General features: G+C 42.8%; 2 protein-coding genes across 2 annotated transcripts; both read left to right on the top strand.

Annotated features, from left to right (window-relative positions):
- Positions 1-17,316: 17,316 nt before the first annotated feature.
- LOC148791546 (wall-associated receptor kinase 2-like) lies at positions 17,317-18,258 on the top strand. Its single transcript, XM_088888223.1, has one exon. The coding sequence runs from the start codon at positions 17,317-17,319 to the stop codon at positions 18,256-18,258; it is 942 nt and encodes a 313-aa protein (XP_088744349.1).
- Positions 18,259-19,702: 1,444 nt separating this feature from the next.
- Positions 19,703-20,626, top strand: LOC148791545 (wall-associated receptor kinase 2-like). Its single transcript, XM_088888221.1, has one exon. The coding sequence runs from the start codon at positions 19,703-19,705 to the stop codon at positions 20,624-20,626; it is 924 nt and encodes a 307-aa protein (XP_088744347.1).
- Positions 20,627-24,744: the final 4,118 nt, after the last annotated feature.

Here is a 24,744-nt window from a genome sequence, read left to right as displayed (position 1 = left end):
GTCCTACGGGCAGTGGTCTCCACCTAGTACTTAGCAATGAAGTTTCCTACGGACTTCGGTGTGGGGGTGGCGCGGGGCGACCAGCTCGAGTCCTACAAATGCTATGTTGCCGCCCTGAAGGGAAAAACCAAGGTGGTCGACGACCTCGAACTAGAGCGACCTATGGAGCAAGGTGAGGAGCGAGCTGCGCCCACAGGAGAGACGGTTGCAATCCTAACTTCGGCTGTAGACCCAGATCGGACGATACAAATCAGTGCTGCCGTCTAGGAACCTCTACGAACCGAACTGGTGAGTTTCTTACTTCAAAATTTAGATATCTTTGCATGGTCTGCTTCCGATATGCCCGGCATTGACCCCAGCCTTATAACTCACAAACTTAATATTGACCCTATAGTCAGACCCATTAGACAGAAGAAACGCAACTTAGCCCCAAAGCGTTGGAGGGCAGTCGACAAAGAGGTCGAAAAGCTCCTCGTAGCAGACTTCATAAGGGAAGTTCACTACCCGAGCTGGGTAGCCAACCCGGTGCTAGTAAAAAAGGCAAACGGCAAGTGGCGCATGTGTGTCGACTACACCGACCTGAACCGAGCCTGCCCAAAAGATTGCTTCCCCCTCCCCAGAATTGACCGCCTAGTGGACGTGACCACGGGACATGAGCTGCTAAGCTTCTTGGACGCCTACTCGGGCTACAACCAAATCAGGATGGACCGGTCTGATGAAGAAAAAACCACCTTCATAACCAAGTTCGGACTGTATTGCTACAAGGTCATGCCCTTCAGACTGAAGAATGCTGGGGCAACCTTCCAAAGACTTGTGAATAAGCTGTTTCGGCCCTTAATGGGCACGAAAATAGAATGTTATCTTGACGACATGGTCGTCAAGACACAATTTTCACAGGAATTAATACAAGACTTAGATTCTGTCTTCCAAATTCTGCGTCAACTTAGCATGAAACTGAACCCAAACAAGTGTGTCTTCGGTGTCACCTCGGGTAAGTTCCTGGGGTACATTGTCAACCGGTGCGGCATTGAGGCCAACCCGGACAAGATAAAAGCCATCCTAGATATGAGACCACCCCGAAAAGTAAAGGAGGTTCAGAGGCTAAACGGCCGCATAGCCACTCTGAGCCGCTTCGTGTCCAAATCGGCAGGCCACTGTCTGCCTCTTTAAAGCAATCAAAGGCAAAGGGTTCGAATGGACCCGAGACTACCAGATCGCGTTCAACGAGCTAAAAAACTACCTCGCTAGTGTGCCGATCTTAACCAGGCCCGAGGTGGGCGAGGTCTTAGAACTGTACCTCTCGGCAAGCGACGAGGTAGTCAGTTCAATACTAATAAAAAAGGTAGATCGGGCCCAACGACCCATCTATTATGTTAGTAAAATTCTACAGGGAGCAGAGATGAGGTACCCGCAGATAGAAAAGCTAGCATATGCACTGGTAATTGCAGCTCGGAAACTCCGCCCATATTTCCAGGCTCACACTGTCATTGTCTTGACTGACAAACCTCTGAGGCAAGTCTTAATCAAACTCGAGGTTTCTGGTCGGCTGACGAAGTGGGCCATCGAGCTCAGCGAGTACGACCTCCAGTATAAGCCGCGAACTGCTATTAAGGCTCATGCCTTGGCAAACTTTATCGTCGAGTGCACGTTCAGCCTCGAAGTCCCTAGGCCGGTTAAGCCCGAGATCCCCAGTTCGGGCGAGCCTGGAGCTCCCAAGCCAATAGAGTCTGAACCCCGTGAAGTAGCAATCAGGGTGGCATCTCTCCTAGTTAGGCCAAGCGCGAACTGGGATGAGGAGCCCTGGATCCTTCACGTAGATGGCTCCTCGAACCAGCATGGCAGCGGGGCTAGAATAGTGCTGCGCGGCCTGGGTGGCGCGAAATTAGAATACGCACTACGCTTTGAGTTCGCGGCATCCAACAATGAGGCGGAGTACGAGGCATTGATAGCCGGGCTGAACCTAGCGCAAAAGATATGATCAAAACACATAGTTATCTGCAGCGATTCCCAGCTTGTGGTTAACCAGGTTACGGGCGAATACGAAGCTCGCAAGCTAACTATGATCGCCTACCTGACAAAAGTAAAGGAAGCTCTGCTCAACTTCCAGTCACACTTCATCAGGCAAATCCCGAGGTCAGAGAACACTGAGGCCGACGCCTTGTCCTGGTTAGCCAGCACGAGTCACAACACCATGAGAACCGTGTACATAGAGGACTTACCTCGGCCTAGCATTCTCGGAGGGGCAGAGGAGGACGCTCCCGTCCTTGAAGCAGAGCCGATCTGGATCGACCCACTCACGAGCTTCTTGCTAGACGGAACCCTCCCTGCGGACCGCAATGCAACCAGGAGGGTGCAGCGCCAGGCAGCCAAATACGTCATAATAGATGAACGGTTGTACCAACGGTCCTATACGCTCCCCTACCTGCGTTGCTTGCGACCTACCAAAGCCGAGCTCGTACTCCGTGACACTCATGAAGGTCTATGTGGCGGACACCCGGCGGACACCTGGGGTCCGCAACACTCATTTCGACAAGGATACTACTGGCCAACGATGAAGGCAGAGGCTATCGAGCTCGTCAAAAAATGCGATAAGTGTTAGAAGCATGCCAACATCCACCATCAGCATGCCGCCGAGCTCAAGTACCTCACCAGTCCATGGCCCTTCGCACAATGGGGCATCGACCTCCTGGGGCCATTCCCGCCAGCCACAGGTGGGAGGAAGTTCCTAGTGGTAGCGGTAGATTATTTCACAAAGTGGATAGAAGCTGAACCCCTAGCAACAGTTACAGCCCGAAATGTGCAGAACTTCTTTTGGAAGAACGTAATATGCTGCTTCGGATTACCTCGGGTACTGGTCTCCGACAATGGCAAGCAATTCGAGGATATCAGGTTTCAGGAGTGGTGCCAAGGTATGGGAATCCAGCAGAACTTCACATCGGTCGCACACCCGCAGGCAAACGGTCAGACAGAAGTAATGAATAGAGCTATTCTCCACGGACTAAAAGCACGACTCGATCGAGCTAAAGGGTTGTGGGCGGATGAGCTACCAAGTGTTCTATGGGCTCACCGAACCACAGAAAAAACCGCCACAGGAGAAACCCCCTTTAACCTCACCTACGGCACCAAAGCGGTAATCCCGGCAGAGATCGAAATACCTACACTTCGGCTAGAAGCATACGACGATCAAACAAACGAAGATGAGTTACGCACCAACCTCGACCTATTGGACGAGGTAAGAGACCTCGCATACATCCGGATCGCAGCTTACCAGCAAAAGATAGCTCGGTACTACAACGCCAGAGTAAAAAAGCGGAACTTCCGCGTCGGCGACTTGGTTCTCCGTAAGATCATGGCGCCCGAGCCCGGCGTGGGCAAACTCGGACCAAATTGGGAAGGGCCCTACCAAGTAAAGAGAGCGCTCGGGGGGGCATACGAGCTCGAAACTCTAGAGGGCAAACAAGTACCCCGAGCTTGGAACGTCGTTAACTTGAGACGATACTACCTATAGATCATCAAGCGAAGTGGATTAAGTCGCTACCAGAACCAAAAGACTAAGACGCCGAACTAATAAAGACCTCAGCATGAATTAAACGAGGGCATCGACATAGCTAGTTCGGCGACATGGTTAGTTCGAAGTTCGGGACAAATCCACCCGCCACCTCATAAACTCCCTGCGCCAGGGCAAGTCCCTTAGTGGGAGGAGTGGGGGGCAATTGATGAAGGAAGATTTGGCCCAACCTTATAATCACCCAATAGCTCAGCACAACAGCACGCCCAAGGCGTGAGCTGAGAGGAGGAACCAACGGTCCGAACTCCCTACAAGGAGCCCGAACTCCCTACAAGGAGGAACTAATGGTCCGAACTCCCTACAAAGAGCCCGAGCTCTTCCTTGGACCACCCTACAAAACACCCAAACTGACCTGCCTCATGGCAGTTCGGGACACACCTCCCTCCGAACTCAAGACTTCACCTCGCTCGCCACTCCAGCACTTTGCCTCGTGGACACCAAACTAAACCGTACTACGCTTGACACCGAGGAAGTCTGTACCCAAGGGTGGCGCACCTGACTGACTTGGGATCTGACAGTTGACAGCCGCACTTCAATGGCCACCTGCCACCGCCACCTGCCACCACCGTCTCCAATTGTAGAGATGGCTCCGACAAAAAGCAGTGGCGGTTGTCCCAACAAAGGTGACAACGCCCGAACTGACAGGAGCACAGAAGTCATATCCGACTTGATAGAAGCTTGGGAGTGAGTGCGCGAGGTGGTTATAAAAGGCTTCCTACCCCCAAGAACAAGGTATGTGAACTTTGCGCCATCTGGTTTTATCTTGCCTTTGAGAGAATACTAACTTGAGCTTCGGAGCAATCTCACCGGGTTCCTTCCCGGAGATTTCCTACCTTCTTCCCCGTTTCAGGCCCCCCCCTGTTGCTCCAGTCAGAGGCAAGGTCGTTGACAGCTAAGATCGGTCGGATTGCGCACCATCAATTTCTGCATTCGATCTCTGGAAATGAGAGAGGCAAATATATTCTCATTTCGATTCGATCATTGCAGTTGAACGCTCATTTTGATTTTTTTTCTTTTCGATTTTAGGTCGCTTCCCTCGTCGGAAGAGAGATCCGACCTTATTTTCCAAATCCATCGATCTGCCTTTATTTCCAGAGAGGTATGTATGATCTTCCTTCATTTTCACTTCATTGAATCTTTAATCTATTCTGTAAAATATTTCTTCGTCCTCATCCAACTTCTCTGACCGCAAAATGATCACATGGTACCACCATTTCTAATCATAGAAGATATCAACTTCAAATCCGGGACTGAGTTGACTGAGGTAATGTGCCTTCTTCTCCATGCGTACCTTCTATTCTAATCACATCTAGGTTTCTCTCTCTCTCTCTCTCATCAACTATATACTTTAGACTTGGGAATAACGATCTATGTGTTATGTTATTTTCCTTTTGAGTAACAAAACTATCGAGTAACAAATTTGGCTGCTCCATAAAAGTGTTCTTCATTTTTTAGAACACTTCCATAGATATTATACTTTGAAGATGGTTCAGGCTCGTGTGAAAGAATATCTAATAGATATTCCTAATTTGATTGATTGTACTATTGGTCCATTCGTGCTTTATCCATAGACAGAGTAGAATGGATCCTCATTCTGAAACAGCAGGCCATGGGATTCAACAGGACAGAGATTTTAGTAGTGCTACAAAGGTTTAGACTAGGAAAAGACTTAAACTATACAAAATTGTAAATTAAGGGAGAACCCAAATTGGTGGTGGGCTGGATGCAGGATGAGGAAAGAACTCCTTGATAATATAAAAACATTATGAGGGAGATAATGAGCTCAAAAGAAACAGAATTGTGTACGTAACTTGGGTTTATAGATCAGCTAACAGATTGATAGATGCTTTGGCAAGGAGTGAACAGAGATCTTCAACCCCAATATATACAGGAGTTATCTGAAAAGACAAGCGTGCAAGATCTTCAACCTGCAATACGAATAATGTACTCTGAGATTACCAAAATAGGAAGAATGAGTAGTAAAATTTTGAATGAGAAATACAAACCTTAGTAGTCTGGGTAGCAGAGAACAAAGCTATTTGCCTCTCCTAGCATACCACAAGACACTTCAATTAACTCATGATGCAGAGAACAAAGTTATTCTCAATCTGTTTTTTTTTTTTCTTTTTTGATGTCTTATTATGACATTAGTGTGGTATTGGAAGTGGTGAAGATGCAAGCCATTCAGACAATCCTTTCTACTTTGGAGCCCTTGATCCGTAAAGTTGTAAGTGCATCAGTCCTTTCTACTTTGTTAAATAATTTGTCTTTAGTAATATTAAAATAGTTGCTACGTTTTTGCTTTAAGGTTCTGAATGAAGATTCAAAGTTTGACATTCCATTTCTCTGTGATTTTGATGCTGCCAGAACCTTACAAGTAATTCTACATTATCTTTTCCCAAGTTTTGGCCTTGGCTACTTTGTTGCTACAGATGTTGGTTCTAGAATATCATTCGGAGATCTAATTTGGGACTAATTTGTATCATTAAATCATTATGCAACTATCATATAATTGGGGCTCATTTATCTACTTTACATTTTTCAATAATATTTTCCTTGGTTCAAGTTCAGTAGCTTTCTTTTTTTTCTTTTGGGTTATCATGCATCTGACATTGTTTTTTTGTCCATTTTTTTGGTTGCACCTAAAGAAATATTGATGAGTTAAAATATTGTTTTATGAGGGATGTCATTTGCTTTCCTTTTGCAATACCTCTTAGTTTTCTGTACAGCTTCTCACTGTATAGTTGCTGATTTATGTCTAGGGGTAATTGCCCTTTTTTGGCTAATGAAATTATACTTTATTAGGATACACTCTTCCATGCCTTGATTATTTGTGTGAAGCCATTGGTAAATACTACAAGATGGTTTATTGATCCATGACTGAGCTTCGCATCTCAAAAGTTAATGATTCTGTGTATCAGTGGTGTGAAGTATGTGCTCCATTTGGCAATGATCTTCAATGGGGTGTAAGAAGAGTCTTCAAGAACTGAGTGGCAATCTGTTTTGAATATGTAAGTTTGAGATTCCGATACCATTTCAATAGGATAAAATAAATGATGGAAGGTTTTAGGATTTTCTGAGCAGAGAGAACAAGTTAAATCTAAGCGATGCAGCCAGTGATAACATTTGTCTTTTGTTGATAAACCTTTCCATAATATTTTCTATATGAAAATTTGAAATGGTATGGATGAGTTCATTTCACCATTTGGGTGCTACTGTCTAGTGATGCAGAGAAGATGAAGATATTAATTCGGGGTGGATTTGCAGACCGGAAAATAGCTAGTGGATCTAAAATTGGCTTCTAAAAAAGCAGATTTCCAGATTTGATGAGACTTAAAACAGAGAGATAACGAGGTCTGAAAGTGAATGACAGAGAGAAGCTGGGGAATTTCCAACATTTCGATCCTTATTTGAAGGAGTGTTATGAAGAAATCGATCCTTCGCTGTCGTCAGCGGAATCAGATGAAGTACATGTTCTTGCAATTGACGATAGTTTTGTTGATCGGAAAGTAATTGAGCGTCTGCTTAAGATCCCTTCTTGCAAAGGTCATTTTCAGATTATTCTTCGTTGCATTTGGTTCTCATGCTTTAGTAGTGAAGCTATAGATCAACGACTTCAAGGTGAAACGCATCTTAGTAGACTCAGGCAGTTCAGTAGACATACTATTCAAGGAGACCTTCGACAAATTACAGTTACAACAGAGCGACCTAAAATCGGCAGATACACCCTTGATAGGGTTCAACAGTGAGGAGGTCAGGCCTATTGGTCGAGTCACAATACCTGTGCAAGCAGGCACATGACCAAACATTGTATGATTTGAGCACACATTCATAGTAGTCACGACTCCCTCCCCCTACAATGCGATAATAGGTCAGCCTGTCACATACATTTTGCGTGCGATAGTGTCCACTTACTACTTAGCGATGATGTTCCCAACTAACTATGGGCTGGGAGTCGTGCGAGATGATCAGCTCGAATCTCGTAAGTGCTACATGGCCACTTTGAAAGGAAAAGAAAAGCTAGTAAAGGGCATTGAACTTGAGCAACCAATGGAGTATACCGATGAACAAGCTGCCCCGAAAGAGGAAATGGTCCACATACCTGTCTCTACCACCGAACCAGCTAAAACTCTTCAGATCGGTGCCTCGATCAACGAACCACTTCGAACCTAGCTAGTAAGTTTATCACGTGAAAATTTAGTTATTTTTGCTTGGTCCACAGCAGAGATGCCCGGGATTGATCCAAAAATTATAACTCATAAGCTTATGCCAACCCTTTAGTCAGGCCAGTAAGACAAAAGAAACACAATCTTGCCCTAGAATGTTAGAGGGTAGTCGATGAGGAGGTCGGGAAGCTTCTCACGGCAGACTTCATCAGGGAAGTCCATTATCCGAGTTGGGTGGCCAACCCAGTTTTGGTGAAGAAGGCCAATGGCAAGTGGCGCATGTACATCGACTACATCGACCTGAATAGAGCCTGCCCGAAAGACTTCTTCTCACTGCCCAAGATCGACCGCCTAGAGGGTGCAACCTCAGGGCACGAGTTGCTAAGTTTTTTGGACACCTATTCTGGTTACAACCAGATTAGGATGGATCCTACCGACGAAGACAAGATTGCTTTCATAACTGAGCCCAAGCTTTATTTTTACAAGGTCATGCCCTTTGGATTGAAAAATTCTAGGGCAACATTCCAGTGCCTTGTAAACAAAGTTTTTGAGCCGTTGATCGGCAATAAAGTAGAATGTTATGTTGATGACATGGTCGTGAAGACCCAATTTTCAAACTCTTTGTTGAATGATTTAAATGATGTTTTTCAAATATTAAGAAGATATAACATGAAATTAAATCCAAATAAATGCATCTTCGGAGTCACTTCGGGTAAATTCCTAGGCTATATAGTCAATCGACATGGCATCGAGGTCAACCCCGAAAAAATAAAGGCAATCTTAGATATGAGACCACCCTAGAAAATAAAAGAAGTCCAGAGGCTAACTGGCCAGATAGCTGCCCTAAGCCGCTTCATGTCTAAATCGACAAACTGATGTCTACCCTTTTTTAAGGTTATAAAAAGGAGGATGAACTTTGAATGGATGGAAGAGTACCAGCTTGCTTTTGACGAGTTTTAACCCGACCTAAAGAAGGAGATGCATTGAAGCTATACCTCTCCACGAGTTATGAGGTAGTCAGCTCGGTACTAATCAAAGAGGTAGACTAGGTTTAATGACCCGTCTACTTCGTAAGTAAAGTGTTGTAGGATATAGAGATCAAATACCCCGACATCGAGAAGCTGGTGTACGCGCTAATGGTAGCAGCTCAGAAATTACACCCATACTTCCTAGCCCATACCATTGTCGTCCTTACGGATAAACCTCTGAGGCACATCCTACTTAAGCCCTAGGTGTTTGGGAGATTGACGAAGTGGTCCATCGAGCTTAGTGAATATGATATTCGGTTTAAGCCACGACCAGCAATCAAAGTGCAAGTCTTGGTGGACTTCGTAGCAGAATGCACGTTCAGCACACTGGCCCCTGAACTGACTGATCCTGCTCATACGACAGAGGCATCAACTAGTGCGTCACCAATCCCAGTTAGAGTGGTACTGACTTGGGACAAGGAGCCCTGGATCCTCCATGTTGACGGTTTATTCGAACAATGGGGAAGCGGTGCAGGACTGATACTGTACGGCCCAAGCGAGGTGAAGCTGGAGTATGCTCTTCGGTTCAGATTTGATGCATTGAACAATGAGGCAGAGTATGAAGCGCTAATCGCTAGGCTGACCTTAGCAAGGGAAATAAAAGAAAAGCACCTCATTGTATGCAGTGATTCACAACCAGTGGTCAACCAAGTCACTAACGAATACAAAGTCCACAACCCAACCAAGTCACTCGAGCTCGTCAAGAAGTGTGAAATGTCAGAGGAATGCCAATATCCACCACCAATCTATTGCTGATTTGAAATACCTCACCAGCCTATCGCCCTTTGCATAGTGGGGAATCCACATCCTTGGTCATTTTTCGTCAACAACAAGGCAAAGGAGGTTGTTGGTTGTAGCAGTAGATTATTTTACGAAGTGGGTGGAAGCCGAACCCCTGGTAACCATCATAGCCCATAACATACAAAATTTCTTTTGGAAAAGCATAGTATGCCGCTTTGAACTACCCCGGGTGCTGATATCCAATAATGGGAAGCAGCTTGAAGATGTTAAGTTTTAGAATTAGTGTGCCAAGATGGGAATTTAGCAAAACTTCACTTCGGTGGAACACCCCAAGCGAACAGACAAGCAGAAGTAACTAATAGAGCGATACTTCGCTGATTGGAAGCTCGCCTAGCTCGAGCAAAGGGATTGTGGGTGGATGAACTACCTAATGTCTTTTGGGCCTACCGAACTACTATCAAGACCACGATGGGTGAGACCCCCTTCAAACTCACGTATGGCACAGAGGTAGTAATCCCGACAGATATCCAGGTACCCAAATTACGATTTGAGGCCTATGATGAAGGAACAAACGAAGATGAGCTCCATACCAACCTAGACCTAGTAGAGGAGGTGCGAGACGTGGCCTACATTCAGACAGGGACCTACCAACATAGAGTAGCTCGGTATTATAACGCTTGAGTCAAGAAGCAGCTGTTCCGTGTCGGTAACTTGGTTCTCTAGAAAGTTAACGTACCTGATTCTGGCATAGGTAAGCTTGGACCAAACTGGGAAGGTCCATACCGAGTAAAGCGGGTGTTCGGGGAAGGGATGTACGAGCTCGAGACTGGGGAAGGGAAGCGTGTACCTTAAGCATGGAACATTGACAACCTAAGAAGGTACTGCATATGAGTTCACGACTCCAAGGTGAAATTCCTATAAGACCATGGGACCACTGAGATGACAAGCTGGAGAGAGTACTTTGAGTCATTCCCAGAAGCCTAAGGGCCATGGTTCCGAACTAATAGAAAATGTTAGTGCTACAATTAGTCCTAACCGCCTCCTCGGGATAGGAAAACAAGTCCCAATCGCCTCCTTGACATGAGTAGACAAGTCCTAATCGCCTCCTTGGCATAGGCAGATAAGTCCCATTCGCTTCTTCAGCATAGGCAGATAAGTTTTAAGCGCCTCCTCGGCATAAGTGCGACAAGTCCCAATCCCTTCTTCAGCTTGGGCAAGTGAGTAGCCGTGCATGGACAGGTCAGGTACATACCACACAGTGTCCATCCACCTCGGCGTACATCAACACTGGGTTATTCCTGCTTGGAGCCCAGCTCGTTAGCTTGACACTTTGGGATAACCAACACTTAGAAAAATTTTGGGATAACTAACACTCAGGAAATTTTTTTACAAACAAAAGGTTTTGTGGATCATTATGTTTCATTAACAAAAAGTTCTGAGTACATGAAAAATAAATAAATAAATAGAGAGAAGAACAACTACAACTGAGCTCGGAGGCTTAGGCAAGAGGTATCAATTGTCTCGGGGCTCTTCGCCCCCAGTAGAAGTGTCGATGGGCTGATCAGTCTCCATGAGATCATTGGCAGTGTTGGCGGCATCACCTCCCTCATCCCCTTCTACAGTCTCCTCGCCGAAGAGGTCATCGCTCTCCTCCTCCTCGGAGTCGGGGTCCTTAGTTGCCAATAGGGCCATCTCCTCGATGATCTTTGATGTGGTAATAGCGCTGAGGTGAGGTGAGGAAACTCATGTCAGGTCAACCACCTGCTGAGTTTGAAGTCTTTGCGGTAGCCCACCGTCGCGGTCTCAAAAAGTAGCTTGCGTTGTTTCGCCGAAGACTTATACTCCTCAACAACCTTAATCTTTGCCTCCTCCATCGAGCGAAGCAGGACGATCAATAATTCTAGAACTCTCTCTTAAGGGTCGCCTCGCGCTCCTTCAGCTCCTCCTTCTCCCCCATCAGAACAGTCAATAATTCTTTTTGAGGTCGCGCATCCCTCAACAATTTGTTATTTTCGCTGCGAGCCAGGTTCAGATCGGAGTGAGCCTTGCGAGATGATTCCTTGGCTTTGAGAGCCCGCTTCAAGTTCATCTCGGACTGGTAGACTAGAGCATGGATCGAAGAGTTAACCTGACAAGAGGAGAAACCAGACATAAGTACTGAGAAAAAATCTAAGTATAGAAAGGTTGAAGGTTGGTTACATACCACCATGCAGTATGTCGCCACTCTTCCTCTGAGCTGTACAACCAGTAGCTCGGCCCACCGAGTAATCTCTTCATAGAAGACCGCATCTTTGCTCTTAAGGAGACCAAGCTTCGGGCTCAAGACTCTCTGAGCTGGGACATCGCTGCTCAATGGGATGGCCTCTTGAGTTTGTTCAGCCTCGGAGGATGTCGTTTCCTTGTGCAATTGGCATGGGGAAGCCTATCCTGATCCTCCTCGACCAGGTCGATTACCAGGGGATGTTCGATGTCAACTAGAGGTTCGGAGGAGGTGGTGTCAATGCTTGAAGTAGGAACCTCCTCTTGAATATGGGCCTTCTTGGAGGCCCTCTTTTTCTTCTTGCCCTTTTGCATTCCTTTGAAGAGCTCATCGGCAAAGAAGTCAGCCATGATAATAGCAACAATGCAACGAATAGAGTCAGATGCAATGTCATCGAAGCAAAACAAAATAAGATAAAAAGTATAATAGTTAGTGACCTACTGGGAGGACATAGGTCGGCCTGTGCGAGCTTCTCTTCGATCACGAAGTTCTCGAACTACAAGCTTAGCTTTGCCCAAGCCCGGACTTCCTTCCACACTTTTTATCCATCCTAACATCGGGGTCTTGGATGGCATGTCTCCAGCGAGTTGGAAAAGGTCACCTTTCCACATTACGAACTACGAAGTAATGCCTCTTCCGGGCCGGGACTTTGTTGGGGAGCTCCTGTAACAACTTGAACCTGGGGTGTGGAGACATGTAGTAACTACAAATGTGCTCGGGTAGGACATAGGTAGAATTCCTTTTGATGGAAATGATCGAGGAAAAAATGTCGAGGTCAAGAGGTTGATTATAGTCATGAAAAAGGATGGTAGTACCTACAATTTTACGAATGGAGTTCGGGTGGAGTTGGACTATGGCGATGTAAAAAAATTTGACAATCTCGACTATGAAAGGGTGGAGTGGAAAACGAAGGCCAGCTACGAGCTATTCCTCGAAGACCATGATCTCGTCGTGACCGTTATCCCAAGGAAATTGGCCTAAGGGGATACTATAAACGAGATCGTTAGGAAGCCTATAGTGATCAACAAGGATAGGAGCCTGTCCGCTATCATTGTAGACGGATCAAAGCTGTTTGGCAGGCATCCTCCGTGTGAGGAGGAGGCCAATTTTTTAGAAGCTTCTCGCTCTCTATGAGGTGAGTCTACCTTGGACGGATTGGGGTCCTCATCTTGTGCCGAAGTGCCCACCTCGGTAGGATGAAGCTCTGCAATCTGTGTCGAGGTACACACCTCGGCCTTAGGGGACTCACCACTCCCATCTAGAAGGCTATCTAAACTAAGGCCAGACATAATGAATAAAAAGAAACAAGCGAATTTGAAGTAAAGAGGGGTGGAAAAAGGCAAACTCATTGAAAGACGAAAGAAGTGAACTACCTCGGATATAAGACGTGAGCTAAAGAACAAATGCATGACCTCAACTCTTGAATGCACTTTGAAGGATGAAGGAAAGGGGACCTGGGTCCCCCCTATCTATAGCCACCATATCTAGGAAATGACGGTTCAGATCGATGCGATCCTACGATTCTCGTGAAAACCGGCTGCACTCCCTTCGAGGAAAGATTTCGATTGAAAGTGATCTTTGGCGTCCGCAGAGTTTATAAACCGCATCGAGTCCGCGTGTCCCCAACATGTGATCTGGTTTTTCCCACTAAGCCGCATGGGTTACATCGGTTTGACAAAAAAACTGGGAGGTGAATCAAGAAGAAATCGGGCCAACCTATTTGCGTTGACCGTGAACTCCTCGCACCGGGGATGCAACACCTGGCACGGGGAGTGGAGGGCAATTAATGAGGGGTAAGTTGGCCGAACCTAGCAACCGAGGTACGCGTGCACGCGATAAGCCACTAGGATGACAACTCAGCAAGGGAGCCTTGCCCGTAGCTTGGGAGCTCGGGACCTTGAGCACCTCTGTTAGACAGTTTATGTATGCCCTTAGCTTCAATCTGATTTGATGTACTTTTGTTATTTAGTGGAAATAAATAAAGTGCATGTTTGATTCATGTTGTTTGGTTTAATTCTGTGTAAAACCCTAAAACTGGACATTTATAGAGATTCATGTTAGTTTTAAATGTTCACAGCCGTTGGATAAGTATGGGGAGATTTATCCTGCCAAGGCTGATGCTGGTGTGCCACCAAGTGTTGGGATGGCCTGTCTCAGCCATCAGGGTAAGACCCGAGGCATATGCAGTATGGGATTACTTGAATCCTTGAACCGGACCAGATTTCCAGTCTTGCCCTGGACCTTGGAGATAGATGGGCAAAACTGGAAAGTTACACCTGACCCCTAGACTCGATTATGACACTTCACTAGGTGCTGGATCAGGCTGCCTTTGATATGCCAATCAGTGAGATCCTTAGTGGGGATCAAAACCTGGGTATGTTGGGGCAGTTTGAGAATTCATCTGAGTGGGTGGTCATAGTGACAGAATCAGCCACTTTGTCGGACAAAGGGTAATGATCGGGAATGCACTCTCTCTGATGGAAACCAAACTGCCGGCAGTTGATTTCAATCGTTGGAATTTTGTTTTGCAAAATTAATATATTTATATATATATGTACGGTTTCAAAATGTTTGCAAATGGTTTTAATTCCCAGGATCCATGTGAGAGGAGAGTGCGGCACTGTACCTTGCAGCCGAGGGAGAGGTCCTCTCTTGTCGGGCAGTGCTTGATCATTAAGGGCTGAGAGGTTAAGTGTAAGACCATTTAGGATAATACCTGATGGGCTAATCTTGCACCTGCCCACAGTCCCTGGGTTTTTATAAGATGGCTTGGCCCAGGGACCACTTAATGTAAGTGTTGGGCCCATAGGGTCCATACAATGGACTCAAGGGGTTCATTGAGTTTTTCAGTGAATTCGGCTGGGCCTTGTATTAAAGGCTGGGCCGAACCCATGTGGCTGGTGTGTAGATCAATGCTTGGGTCCCACGCCATACAAAGAAGCCCAACTGGGCAGCAGATTGGAAACTAATTAAACACTGAACACTTAATGGGCCAAAAGCCCATTTCGAACTGGGCTGATATGATCACCCAAAGATGGGGCGAATCTGAGATTAATGTTAGTGAAAAGGATTGGGCTTTTAACCTTATCTACTATGGGAGACCAAATTCAAATCAGATTTGAATCTGGTAACCTCCTGATAAGATCAGGAGTAAGCTAACTCTATCTGCAGAAAGGATTGAGATTATCCCCTATCCAAATACTGATTTGGATTGGGATAACTCCTAATTAGGAGGTTTCTTAATCAAGAAGAAAAAGAGGAGAAACTAAGAGGGAGAAATATCAGATTTCGAACCACCCTTTGGATACACAAGGGATACCTCCTGCGAATTTGAGATCAGATCTCATACTCTCCAGAAAAGGAGAAAAAGCAATTCAGCTTTTTCGGTTTTGGTGTTCTCCTCCTGCCATCGCCATCTGCCATTGCAAGATTGGATCTTTGCAGAAAAGAAAGTCAAGAAATCCGTTCTTGACATCAGTCTTGAAAGAAAGACTGAAAAGGTTACAGTGTTTAGTACTTCCAGAGGATTCTTGTGAAGGATCCAGTGTGTAGGACGCACCCTGCTGGTTCTGTTCCATCCACAGCTGTGTCATCTTCAGCAGGAACGGATCTTGGAGCATTCTTTGGGCGTGAACACCAACTTTGGGAGATACTGCTTCTCCGGATCAGGTATATTCATCCCATTTAATTTTTGGTACAGATCTGGTTTGATTAGGGTTCAAGTAGGATCCTTGAATATTGTATTCTAAATCTAGGGAATATGATTCCCAGTTGGGAGAAGGTAGGAAATTTTTGAAATTCGCCCCACCCATTCCGCAACCTTTATGGCGTCCATTAGATGGATCCTACCATTCTTTCAACCTCGCCATAAAGGCACCTTAGTACCTAATCTAGTTCAGAGCCAAAGAACCGAGGTGCAAGATTGGGGCCAAAGAACCGAAGCGCCACGTAATCGACTCTAGAAGGTTCTCCAATGGACTCCGAATTCCCTGGGTTCATGGCATTCATTAATAAGGCTCATCCTCACCCCACCCAAATCAAAGGGAATTGATAAATCTTATCAATTGGTGCATTGCTCTCCTTCGGAAATGGAACGGAGATCTCGGAGCCTTTTCGTAGGATTCACGACTAATCAACTATATAAGGGCATCAATCCTCACAGTGAAGGTACATGTGATTATTTGCTCTCTGTCACTCTAGCATTCAAGTATTCAGCTCGCATGCATAATATAGTACTGACTTAAGCATCGGAGTGACCTCATCGAGTTAGTCACCCTGGGTTCTCTGATCCATTATCTTGCAGCTTGGTCCAGCTTGCCACACAACTGGTGTTCAGATCATCTTCCAGCTAGGAGTATCCAGATCGCGCTCCATCAAATATCATAATAGTATTAAATACATATTAAATAAATATGAAATATTAAATCAGTATTAATATAATAATTTATAAATTACTTTAAAAATTAATAATCATTCGATAAATATTAAGTAATTAGATAGTAAATATTGAATAATTAACTAACTAAAAAATTGATAAAAAGTATTAAATAATTAACTAAAAAACTAAATATCAGTAATTATTAATTAATATGAAATAAACGAACAGAGGTTACTTTTCAACTTTTAAGAGGTACAAACGAAAACGAACAGAGACCTTGGGATTGTCGGCCAAATGATTTAACTATTTGGATTGTCAATTTTTATATACAGTTTTGTTTAAATGCTGATTATGGTGATTTTAATCCAGTAAAATACAAGAATAAAAGATAAAAATAATTTGGGCTGTCAGAGAGACGACGGAGCTCATTAAGGGTGAATGGGACACTACAACTGCATATTGAAAGTATCTTCTATGATTTTAATGTACAGCTGTAGTGGGAAAGGTGTTAGTACGATTCTTGTAGGTGTGGGCAGGAGATCCAGTTTCACCGAACCGTTGACTCAGCTTGACCTGTCTTAAACCCTTAGGCTCAGTTTGAAAAAATAATAAAAAATGTAATGCTTTGCACTCTACAATTTTATATTTGTACTTCTTCCAAATATCATGGTTCAGTCGGTGGGTCTCTGGAGAGGTTGAGGTTTAAGGCTTGAGGGTATGGAAATAGGTTACCCCGTTATGTAAGTAGTTTCGATTAGCGAGAGAGGGCTTCTGAATTGTCAATAATAATTTTATCTAGAATCCAGATATTGTAGCTCTTCCTTGACCAAATTAAACCCCAAAATTAAGGATGAAATTTAATTACCATAAACAAATTGAAATTTTGCAAAATCAACGTCAATTCAAAATTATGCAATTAAGTCCTATAAACAAATACAAAAATGTTTAATTTCAAAAGTTCTTTGGACTTAACGACAATAAAGTCAATTGAAGGTTGTTAATCTTGATTAATTAATTAGCTTCAAATTAAATAAATTGGGTTTTTGACGCACAATGCAGAAACTTGGAACATTATTTATAGTGATGTATATGGTCTGGTTAAACATGAATCGAGATAGAAGTATTCTGTGTCTCTCCCCTTCAGGACGCCTGTAACCCCAAGTTATCATCTGATCATGGATCAGTCCATGTTGCTTCATTTCGTCCTCCTATTTCTGTTGATGACCAAGGCGGTAGTGGCACCGGCAGCAGCATTGTCGACGTCGTCTCTAACAAAGCCCGGCTGCCAGGAGAAATGTGGAAACGTCAGCATCCCATACCCGTTTGGCGTCGGCGACGATCCCAACTGTTTCCTGAATGAAGATTTTCGGTTGTTCTGCAACACCACCAATGATGCTTTAATACTCGACACTAATGTGCCCGTTTTGAATATATCGCTGCAAGGCCAACTGACGACTACCATTTGGGCAGCTTTTGAATGTTACGCGGAAGGGGGCAAACACCAGGTAGGAAAAGACACTTTCTGGAAACTTCCAGAAGCATACATGTTATCGGACACCAGAAACAGTTTCATGACTGTCGGTTGCGACACAACTGGTGTTTTGTATGATTACGATAAGGATTCATTCTATGTCGGCTGCATCTCAAGATGCTTGAATGAAACGAAATCAACAGGATTGTCATGCGATGATGGCCTTGGATGCTGCCAGACCACCGTACCTAAGGGCATCACTGGTTTTAATATTTCCACAGGAAGCGTTAACAGCTTCTCCTACACATGGAATATCAGCAGATGCAGGTATGCATTTCTGTGTGACAAGGATTTGATGGCCTCACAAGTTTTACGCCTTTGGAACATGAGAAACAATGTGAAATACCTTGAAAATTTTGAGATCCGGACTCCAGTAATACTGGATTGGGCAATTGGAAACAAGACTTGCGAAGAAGCACAGAAAGGAGTGGGCAATTATGCTTGCGGAAAAAATACTTACTGCTCCAACTCAACAAATGGCCTAGGATATCTCTGCATCAAGCCATTTGCTTATTCCAACAGTTTTCTATTTAAGATCATGTATTGGAGTTATATAAGCCATCTGAATTTTCAGTTTATATCCTAATATCTGAAAAAAATGGCCTTTGATTTGAGAAAATTGTTTTGTATGCCAAGTATCGGAATGGTCAATTGCAAACAAAACATGTGGGAAAGGAAGCTTAAATTATGCATGCGGGAAAAACACCTACTGCTCTGTCTCCAACAACAAACCTGGATATGTTTGCCATTGTATGCAAGGCTTTCATGGAAATCCTTATCTCTCCGATGGGTGCCAAGGTATGACTTCCTCTATTAATACAAAGATAAAGATCAAACATAAAAATCATTCTCACTTGGACAAACATGTTCTCTTATTATATATTTTATTTTATATTTCGTTAAAATGTTTCTTTCATTGATGAAGAGGGTATTCTACATTGTGGATGAGAAATTGGTAGGTGTTGACTGATCCACACCACACCTTATGGCATGGACTAATCCACATCACACCAAAGTCCACAGCTATTCTGAACTATGGATATGGACAAACTGTGTGGACTGGATATAGGCGTGGTATGGACTGGTCCATACCACAGTACTTTTTGATTCCATGTATCTCTTATATATTTATGAATGATCTACACTAGCATTTTAAAAGACGACCCGAAAATGGAACCGTTCTGGCCATTGGTTTCCGGGTTGATGATCCGACCGTCCAGTTCGAACGTATGACCCATTTTGACAAATAAATTAAAAATAAAACAATAGTCAAAAACCATTGAACGGGTTGACAGTTCGGTCACCCAAGTGAACAGGTTGTTGCCTTTTTCAATGGTTTTCGTCAAAAACTAGGTTTGGGGTAAAACGGAACTGCTTGCCTAGACGGCTCCAGGGCCGAACGGTCCGACCATTTAGGTCAACAGCTGTTTGAAAACCTTGATCTACATAGTTAATCATAAATATCTAATTGTTGCATTTTATATGACAAATATATTGAAAAACTGCATCAATGAATTAATATTAACCAATAAATATTATTTTTTTATAAAACACAATAGTAAAATAATTAAAATTAAAAAAAATATTTTAAATATTTAAAAATATTATTTTATTGATAATAACATTAAAAAATTAAAAAAAATAAAAAAAAATAATTAATATTTTATTCACAGAAATATTAAAATATAAAACTGATAGGATTTCAGCCTTTCAGGAAGAATGTGACATAGGGAATAAAAAATAAAATATAGATGGACCCTAATCACGAGTTTTTGCCATAAATGAAATATTGGAGATGTGGACGGGACCTATCAACGATATAGCGTGGACCAATCCTATCCACAGCCAACCGAGCACGTATCCATCCCTTAGACCGGACCGCACCGCCGAAATGGTCAATACACTCGTATCAATAAGGTAGCCAGAAATCATGCATTTTGTAGTAATACGGTTTATGTGAAAGCAAAGAAATTAGAAAAAGATTTTAATTATTACAGTAGATATAAAATTAACGGTGATGATGATTTCACATGGGAACAGCAATGCTGAAATCGTCGTCAGATACAAGGCCTGGCTGCCAAAATAAATGTGGAGATATTGATATTCAATACCCATTTGGCCTAGTCGGAGACGATCCAACCTGTTACAAAGATGACGCATTTAAGTTGTTCTGTAACACTGCCATCTTTCCCCCAAAATTGACATTTTATGGCGATGATCGGGGGTGGGATCATAACATTCTGAATATATCTCTTGAAGGCCAACTGACAACCTCCATTTCGGGATCTGTTATATGTTACATGGGGGAAACAGAAGAGATGCAGGGCATTGCAAGTGTTCGCTATAATTTCCCAGACGCATACAGGCTCTCCGACACGAGAAATATATTCATGACCGTTGGTTGCCACACGTATGGCAGATTTTGTGACTTCAAAGGAGAGGTGTTCTATGTTAGCTGTCGGTCTTCATGCTTGAACAATAATACAACAATAACAGATTTATCTTGCAGTGGCCTTGGATGCTGCCGGGCCACGATACCAAACAATCTCAATGGTTTCTATGTATACATAGACTTTGATAAAGATGTCACAAGCACTAGGAACAGCAGTAAATGTAGGTATGCCATTCTGACCGACCAGGATTTCATTGCTTCAGAGGTGTCACACCTCTGGGAATGGGAAATGAGAAACAATGTGGAATACCTTCGAAACGTTGGAATAAGGACTTCCATAGTACTGGACTGGGCAATTCGAAACCAAACTTGCGAGGAAGCACAAAGAGATGTGGCTAGTTACGCCTGTGGGAACAACACCTATTGCACCAACTCCACTAATGGCCCCGGATATGTTTGCCATTGCCTGCAAGGTTATCAAGGGAATCCTTATCTCCCCGATGGATGCCAAGGTATGACAATTCGCTTCAATTATTCTCTAGCACATTACATGGACAAATAATTGGTGCAACTAATATTCTTAGCCACTGATATATTCAATCATACTATAAGCTGTCCAAGCTTCTAATTTTTGTTCAATAATTTCATTTAAAAAAAAAAAGCTTTATTTTGTATATGCCTAGTGTTCAACTGGTTAATTGCAAACAAGACATGTGAGAAAGGATCAATTAATTATGCATGCGGAAACAACACCTACTGCTCCAGATCTACCTCCGAAAACCCCTATGGATATATTTGCAGTTGTATGGAAGGCTACCATGGAAATCCTTATCTCTCTGACAGATGCCAAGGTATGAGCTCCTTCTAATTAAGGATCTTCTTCTGCTTCGATCAATTTGCAAAGTTTAATTGAAAATAAATTTGTTCGGCTCAGTTTAGAAGGGGTATAAATACAGTATAAATACATACAAAATAGTAAAAAATATAAGGTTTTGCACTCTCCTTCCAAATTGGTAACGACCCCATGGAGTTTAAGACCTGGTCCCAACCCGAGTTCCAACTGGCTGCCCATTGAGTGTGCATTGGGAGCATTACCTATATGTATAATGGAGAAATGTTCCTAATTCATGGTTGGGATGTAGTGTAGGGCACGTGTGAGGTGTGCTTGGGAGTCGATGCAAATTCTCTCAATACATGGTTCAACATACCATCTTATGGCGAGATGTTTCTGATGTATCTAAAGTCTGAAAAGTAAAAATATCTCTGAAAAAGCTTTGAAAGCAGTTTGTGGAAATTTTGCTTTTTCACTTTTGCAAACATATGAATATAGTGGAATTATTCAGTAATTTAAATGTTGTAATGTCTGAAGACTATGCATTTTACAAATTTAGCCCTCTAAGTTGTTATTTAAATAAAAATGATTAAACTATACAAAAAACAGTAATAAAGAATATTAATATTATAAAAATAATAAAATATTAATAAACAGTATTATTACAAATAATATAAAATAAGTATACAATATAATAATTTTAATAATTCACTAATACTAATAAATAAAAAACATTTATTAGTACGAAAGAAAATTTGATAATAATACTAATAATACTAATAATTTAATAATTCTAATAATAATTTAAGATAGAAATTGCATTTATTATTTCAAAAGCATAAAATATCAAAAAAAATTTAACCAATAAATAAAAAATATTAAATCAATATAAACATATTAAGTTGGAATTCGTACGAAAGAAAGCCTCAGGATGCAAGAAATGGAATATTACACTAATTTTTGCTTTTTTTCCTTACAAATTACAATAATGCCACTCTTTTTCCTACCAACTCTCACTCTCTCTATTTCCTTACAAATTACATCTCTCTCTATTTTTTTCCTTACAAACTACAAGAATGTCTCTCTCTCTTACCAACTCTGTCCTCTCGCTTTTTTCTTAAAAATTACAAGAATGCCACTATCTCCAACTATAGGGAGACCTTGATTCAGCATCTTATCTACTAGGGAACCTATAATCAAAGGTAGTCGGGCTCGAACTTCGAAGCTTTTGATTCAAGCTCGAGCTCAAGTCTCCAATTTGAATCGAGCTCGTGCTCGGCAACACCTCGGACATTGAGGGAGACCTCAGCTCAGCACCTCGAGAACTGAGGGAGACCTCAACTGGGCACCTTGTTAACTAAGGGAGACCTCAGCTTACCTCTCCTTCTAGGGAAACCTCAGCTCAACACTTCAGCAGCTAAGGGAGACCTCAATTTGGCACCTCGGCTATTAATGGAAACCTTGCCTGTTAAGGAGACCTCGGCTTGGCACCTCTACTGCTAGGGAGACTCGCAATCAAAGATCTCATGAGCCTAATCGAGTGTGTTCATAGGGTGTCACCTCAGCTATTGAGGGAGACCTTGGCTTAGCACCTCGAGAACTAAGGGAGACCTCGACTCGACACCTCGTCAACTAAGGGAGTTGACACCTCGCCAGCTAGGGAAACCTCAGTTCAACACTTCAATAGTTGAGGGGGACCTCAACTTGGAACCTCGATAGTTGAGGATGACCTCAGCTTGGCACCTTGGCAGCTAGGGAGACCTGCAATGAAACGTAGTCAAGCTTGAACTTTTGAGCTTTTGACTTGAGCCGAGGTCAAGCTCAAGTCTCTAATTGGAATAGAGCTTAAGCTCAAGCATGATAGTTTATTGCAGGGGCCCCTCTACTAGTATACTATTAAAGATAATTAAAATATTACAACTACTTTAATAAAATATTTAAACACCATAAAGTAAATACAAAATATTAAATGGGGTTTAGCAGCAAAAAAGGACAACCGACAATGAAGGAAAACAGGGGTTGGGAGATATATCATATTTTATTAATTTTTGTTTTTGTTATTTGCAAGGGGCACACCTGCTCTGCTATTCAAGCGGCGATGGTAAGAACAACGTCATTGCTCCTCCCCATCTTCCCTACACTCCATTTGCTTTCCCTCTTTCTCATTCTCCATCCTTTTCTTTCATTATATTTTTTCCTTCTCCATCCTTGTTGCAAAGACTAGAAACAATCGACAATCCTTGTTCATTGATCCTCTATTCACTGTAGTGAAGTAAAGATGGGAGAATGCTCAAAACGATCGGGATCACTATTACACTCTTACAAAGGACAGTTGCCAATCCTATTATGCCAGTGAACAGATTAGAAGAAGAAGAAGAAAAAGAAGGGAGAACAGTTGGCGATTCCTATTAGGTTGTTACAGAGGGCACTCGATCATCCTTATTACAAAAAAGGCTATGGAGGGAGGAACAAAGGAGAAAGGGGGGAGGGAAGAAGAAGAGGAGAAAGAAAATATAAATGGGTATTTTGGGGAACAAAGGTCCCATTCTCATTTAGGTAAGTTACTTACCCAGGTAATTGCACTTATCCAGGTAATTGTTTCCTAGGAAAGATTTACCGGATAAGTGCATTTACCCATGTTCTTTTATTTCTCATGTAAATAATACAATGACAATTTTATCCATAAAAATCCATTATTACAAGGGGCATTTTTCTCCCTTTTAGTGTTAGCAACTTTCCCCCAAGGTGGGAAAATTATTTACCCACTTGGGAGATGGGTATTAATTACCCGGATAAGTGATACACAAAAAAATTAACTTTCCGTGGTCCCCATGTAAATCTAAAAAAAGGACATGGGATTTTTGGTTAATGGGAATCAAAATCCCATTGACCAACTTTTCTTCCACCACAAAATCTAGAAAAAGAATGCCCCCTAAATATCATTAGCTACATCTGAATGCATTCAGAGGAATTTTCAGATTCTAGAGATTTAGATGAAAGGTGGTGCTGAGCAACCCCCAAAGCACCAAAAAGCAAAAGCTTCCTATTCGGAGGTCAATTCAGCACTACCAAATACCACCTTAGTAGTGGATTCAAATTTGACCTTATGAAAGACATTCTAACACCCTTCCAATGAGATTTGAAATCACACATTTCATACATGGCAGTCCCATTTTAGTGATGGGTCCCAGTCTCATGGTGAATTGTGCGGTGTCTGATCATGTTGGGAGGGTATTGGAATGATGTAAACAAGAACTAAAGTTTAGAAAAATTTCCCTCTTGTTAGACCATTAATAGGAGTCTGTATCCGATAAAAAAAGAATTCTTTTATTCCCACCTTCATTTTCCCCAAATTCCTAAAGTCATTTTCTCTCCTTACTTCACTCTCTCCCCTTCGTTCTCCTTCAACCCAACACTCGTCACCCGAACCACTGCAACCGCAAACGCCCATGGTTTTAGGACCACCAATGTTTTTCTCCCCCCTGGAGTCTGATAAATAGTATCCATTTGATCACCTTATAGATTGCGTGTAATGTTGTTTTCTTTTCTTTTTTTTCTCTTTGTGCGGAAAGATATCGTAAAGTTTGTTGGATCCTTCTCTATCTCTTTTCATTATGTTAACTGTTCTTGTAACAACGTAGAACATGCTATTCAATGGTCTTCAAGATTATGGGTTTTTTTTTTACTGGACAAAGTTGGATTGCTGATGTTTCTTGGGAAGAAGGTCTTATTTGAAAGGCCATTGTTCGAAGTTTAGTTATCTTGAGTTAAGTGTTTACTTAGGGAAAGTCTTAGCAACGTATCTCATAAATGGTGCCAATTGTTGTTGTCAAGAATGGGTTGAGGGC

The sequence above is a fragment of the Nelumbo nucifera genome, chromosome 5 (assembly GCF_055504915.1).
Source record: "Nelumbo nucifera cultivar China Antique chromosome 5, China Antique-T2T, whole genome shotgun sequence".
Taxonomy (NCBI): domain Eukaryota; kingdom Viridiplantae; phylum Streptophyta; class Magnoliopsida; order Proteales; family Nelumbonaceae; genus Nelumbo; species Nelumbo nucifera.
This window is presented reverse-complemented; position numbering and strand designations above follow the sequence as displayed.

Bases quoted from the DNA above. Each gene is read 5' to 3' on its own strand.
- LOC148791546 (XM_088888223.1), top strand. From the start codon at position 17,317: ATGGATCAGTCCATGTTGCTTCATTTCGTCCTCCTATTTCTGTTGATG.
- LOC148791545 (XM_088888221.1), top strand. From the start codon at position 19,703: ATGGGAACAGCAATGCTGAAATCGTCGTCAGATACAAGGCCTGGCTGC.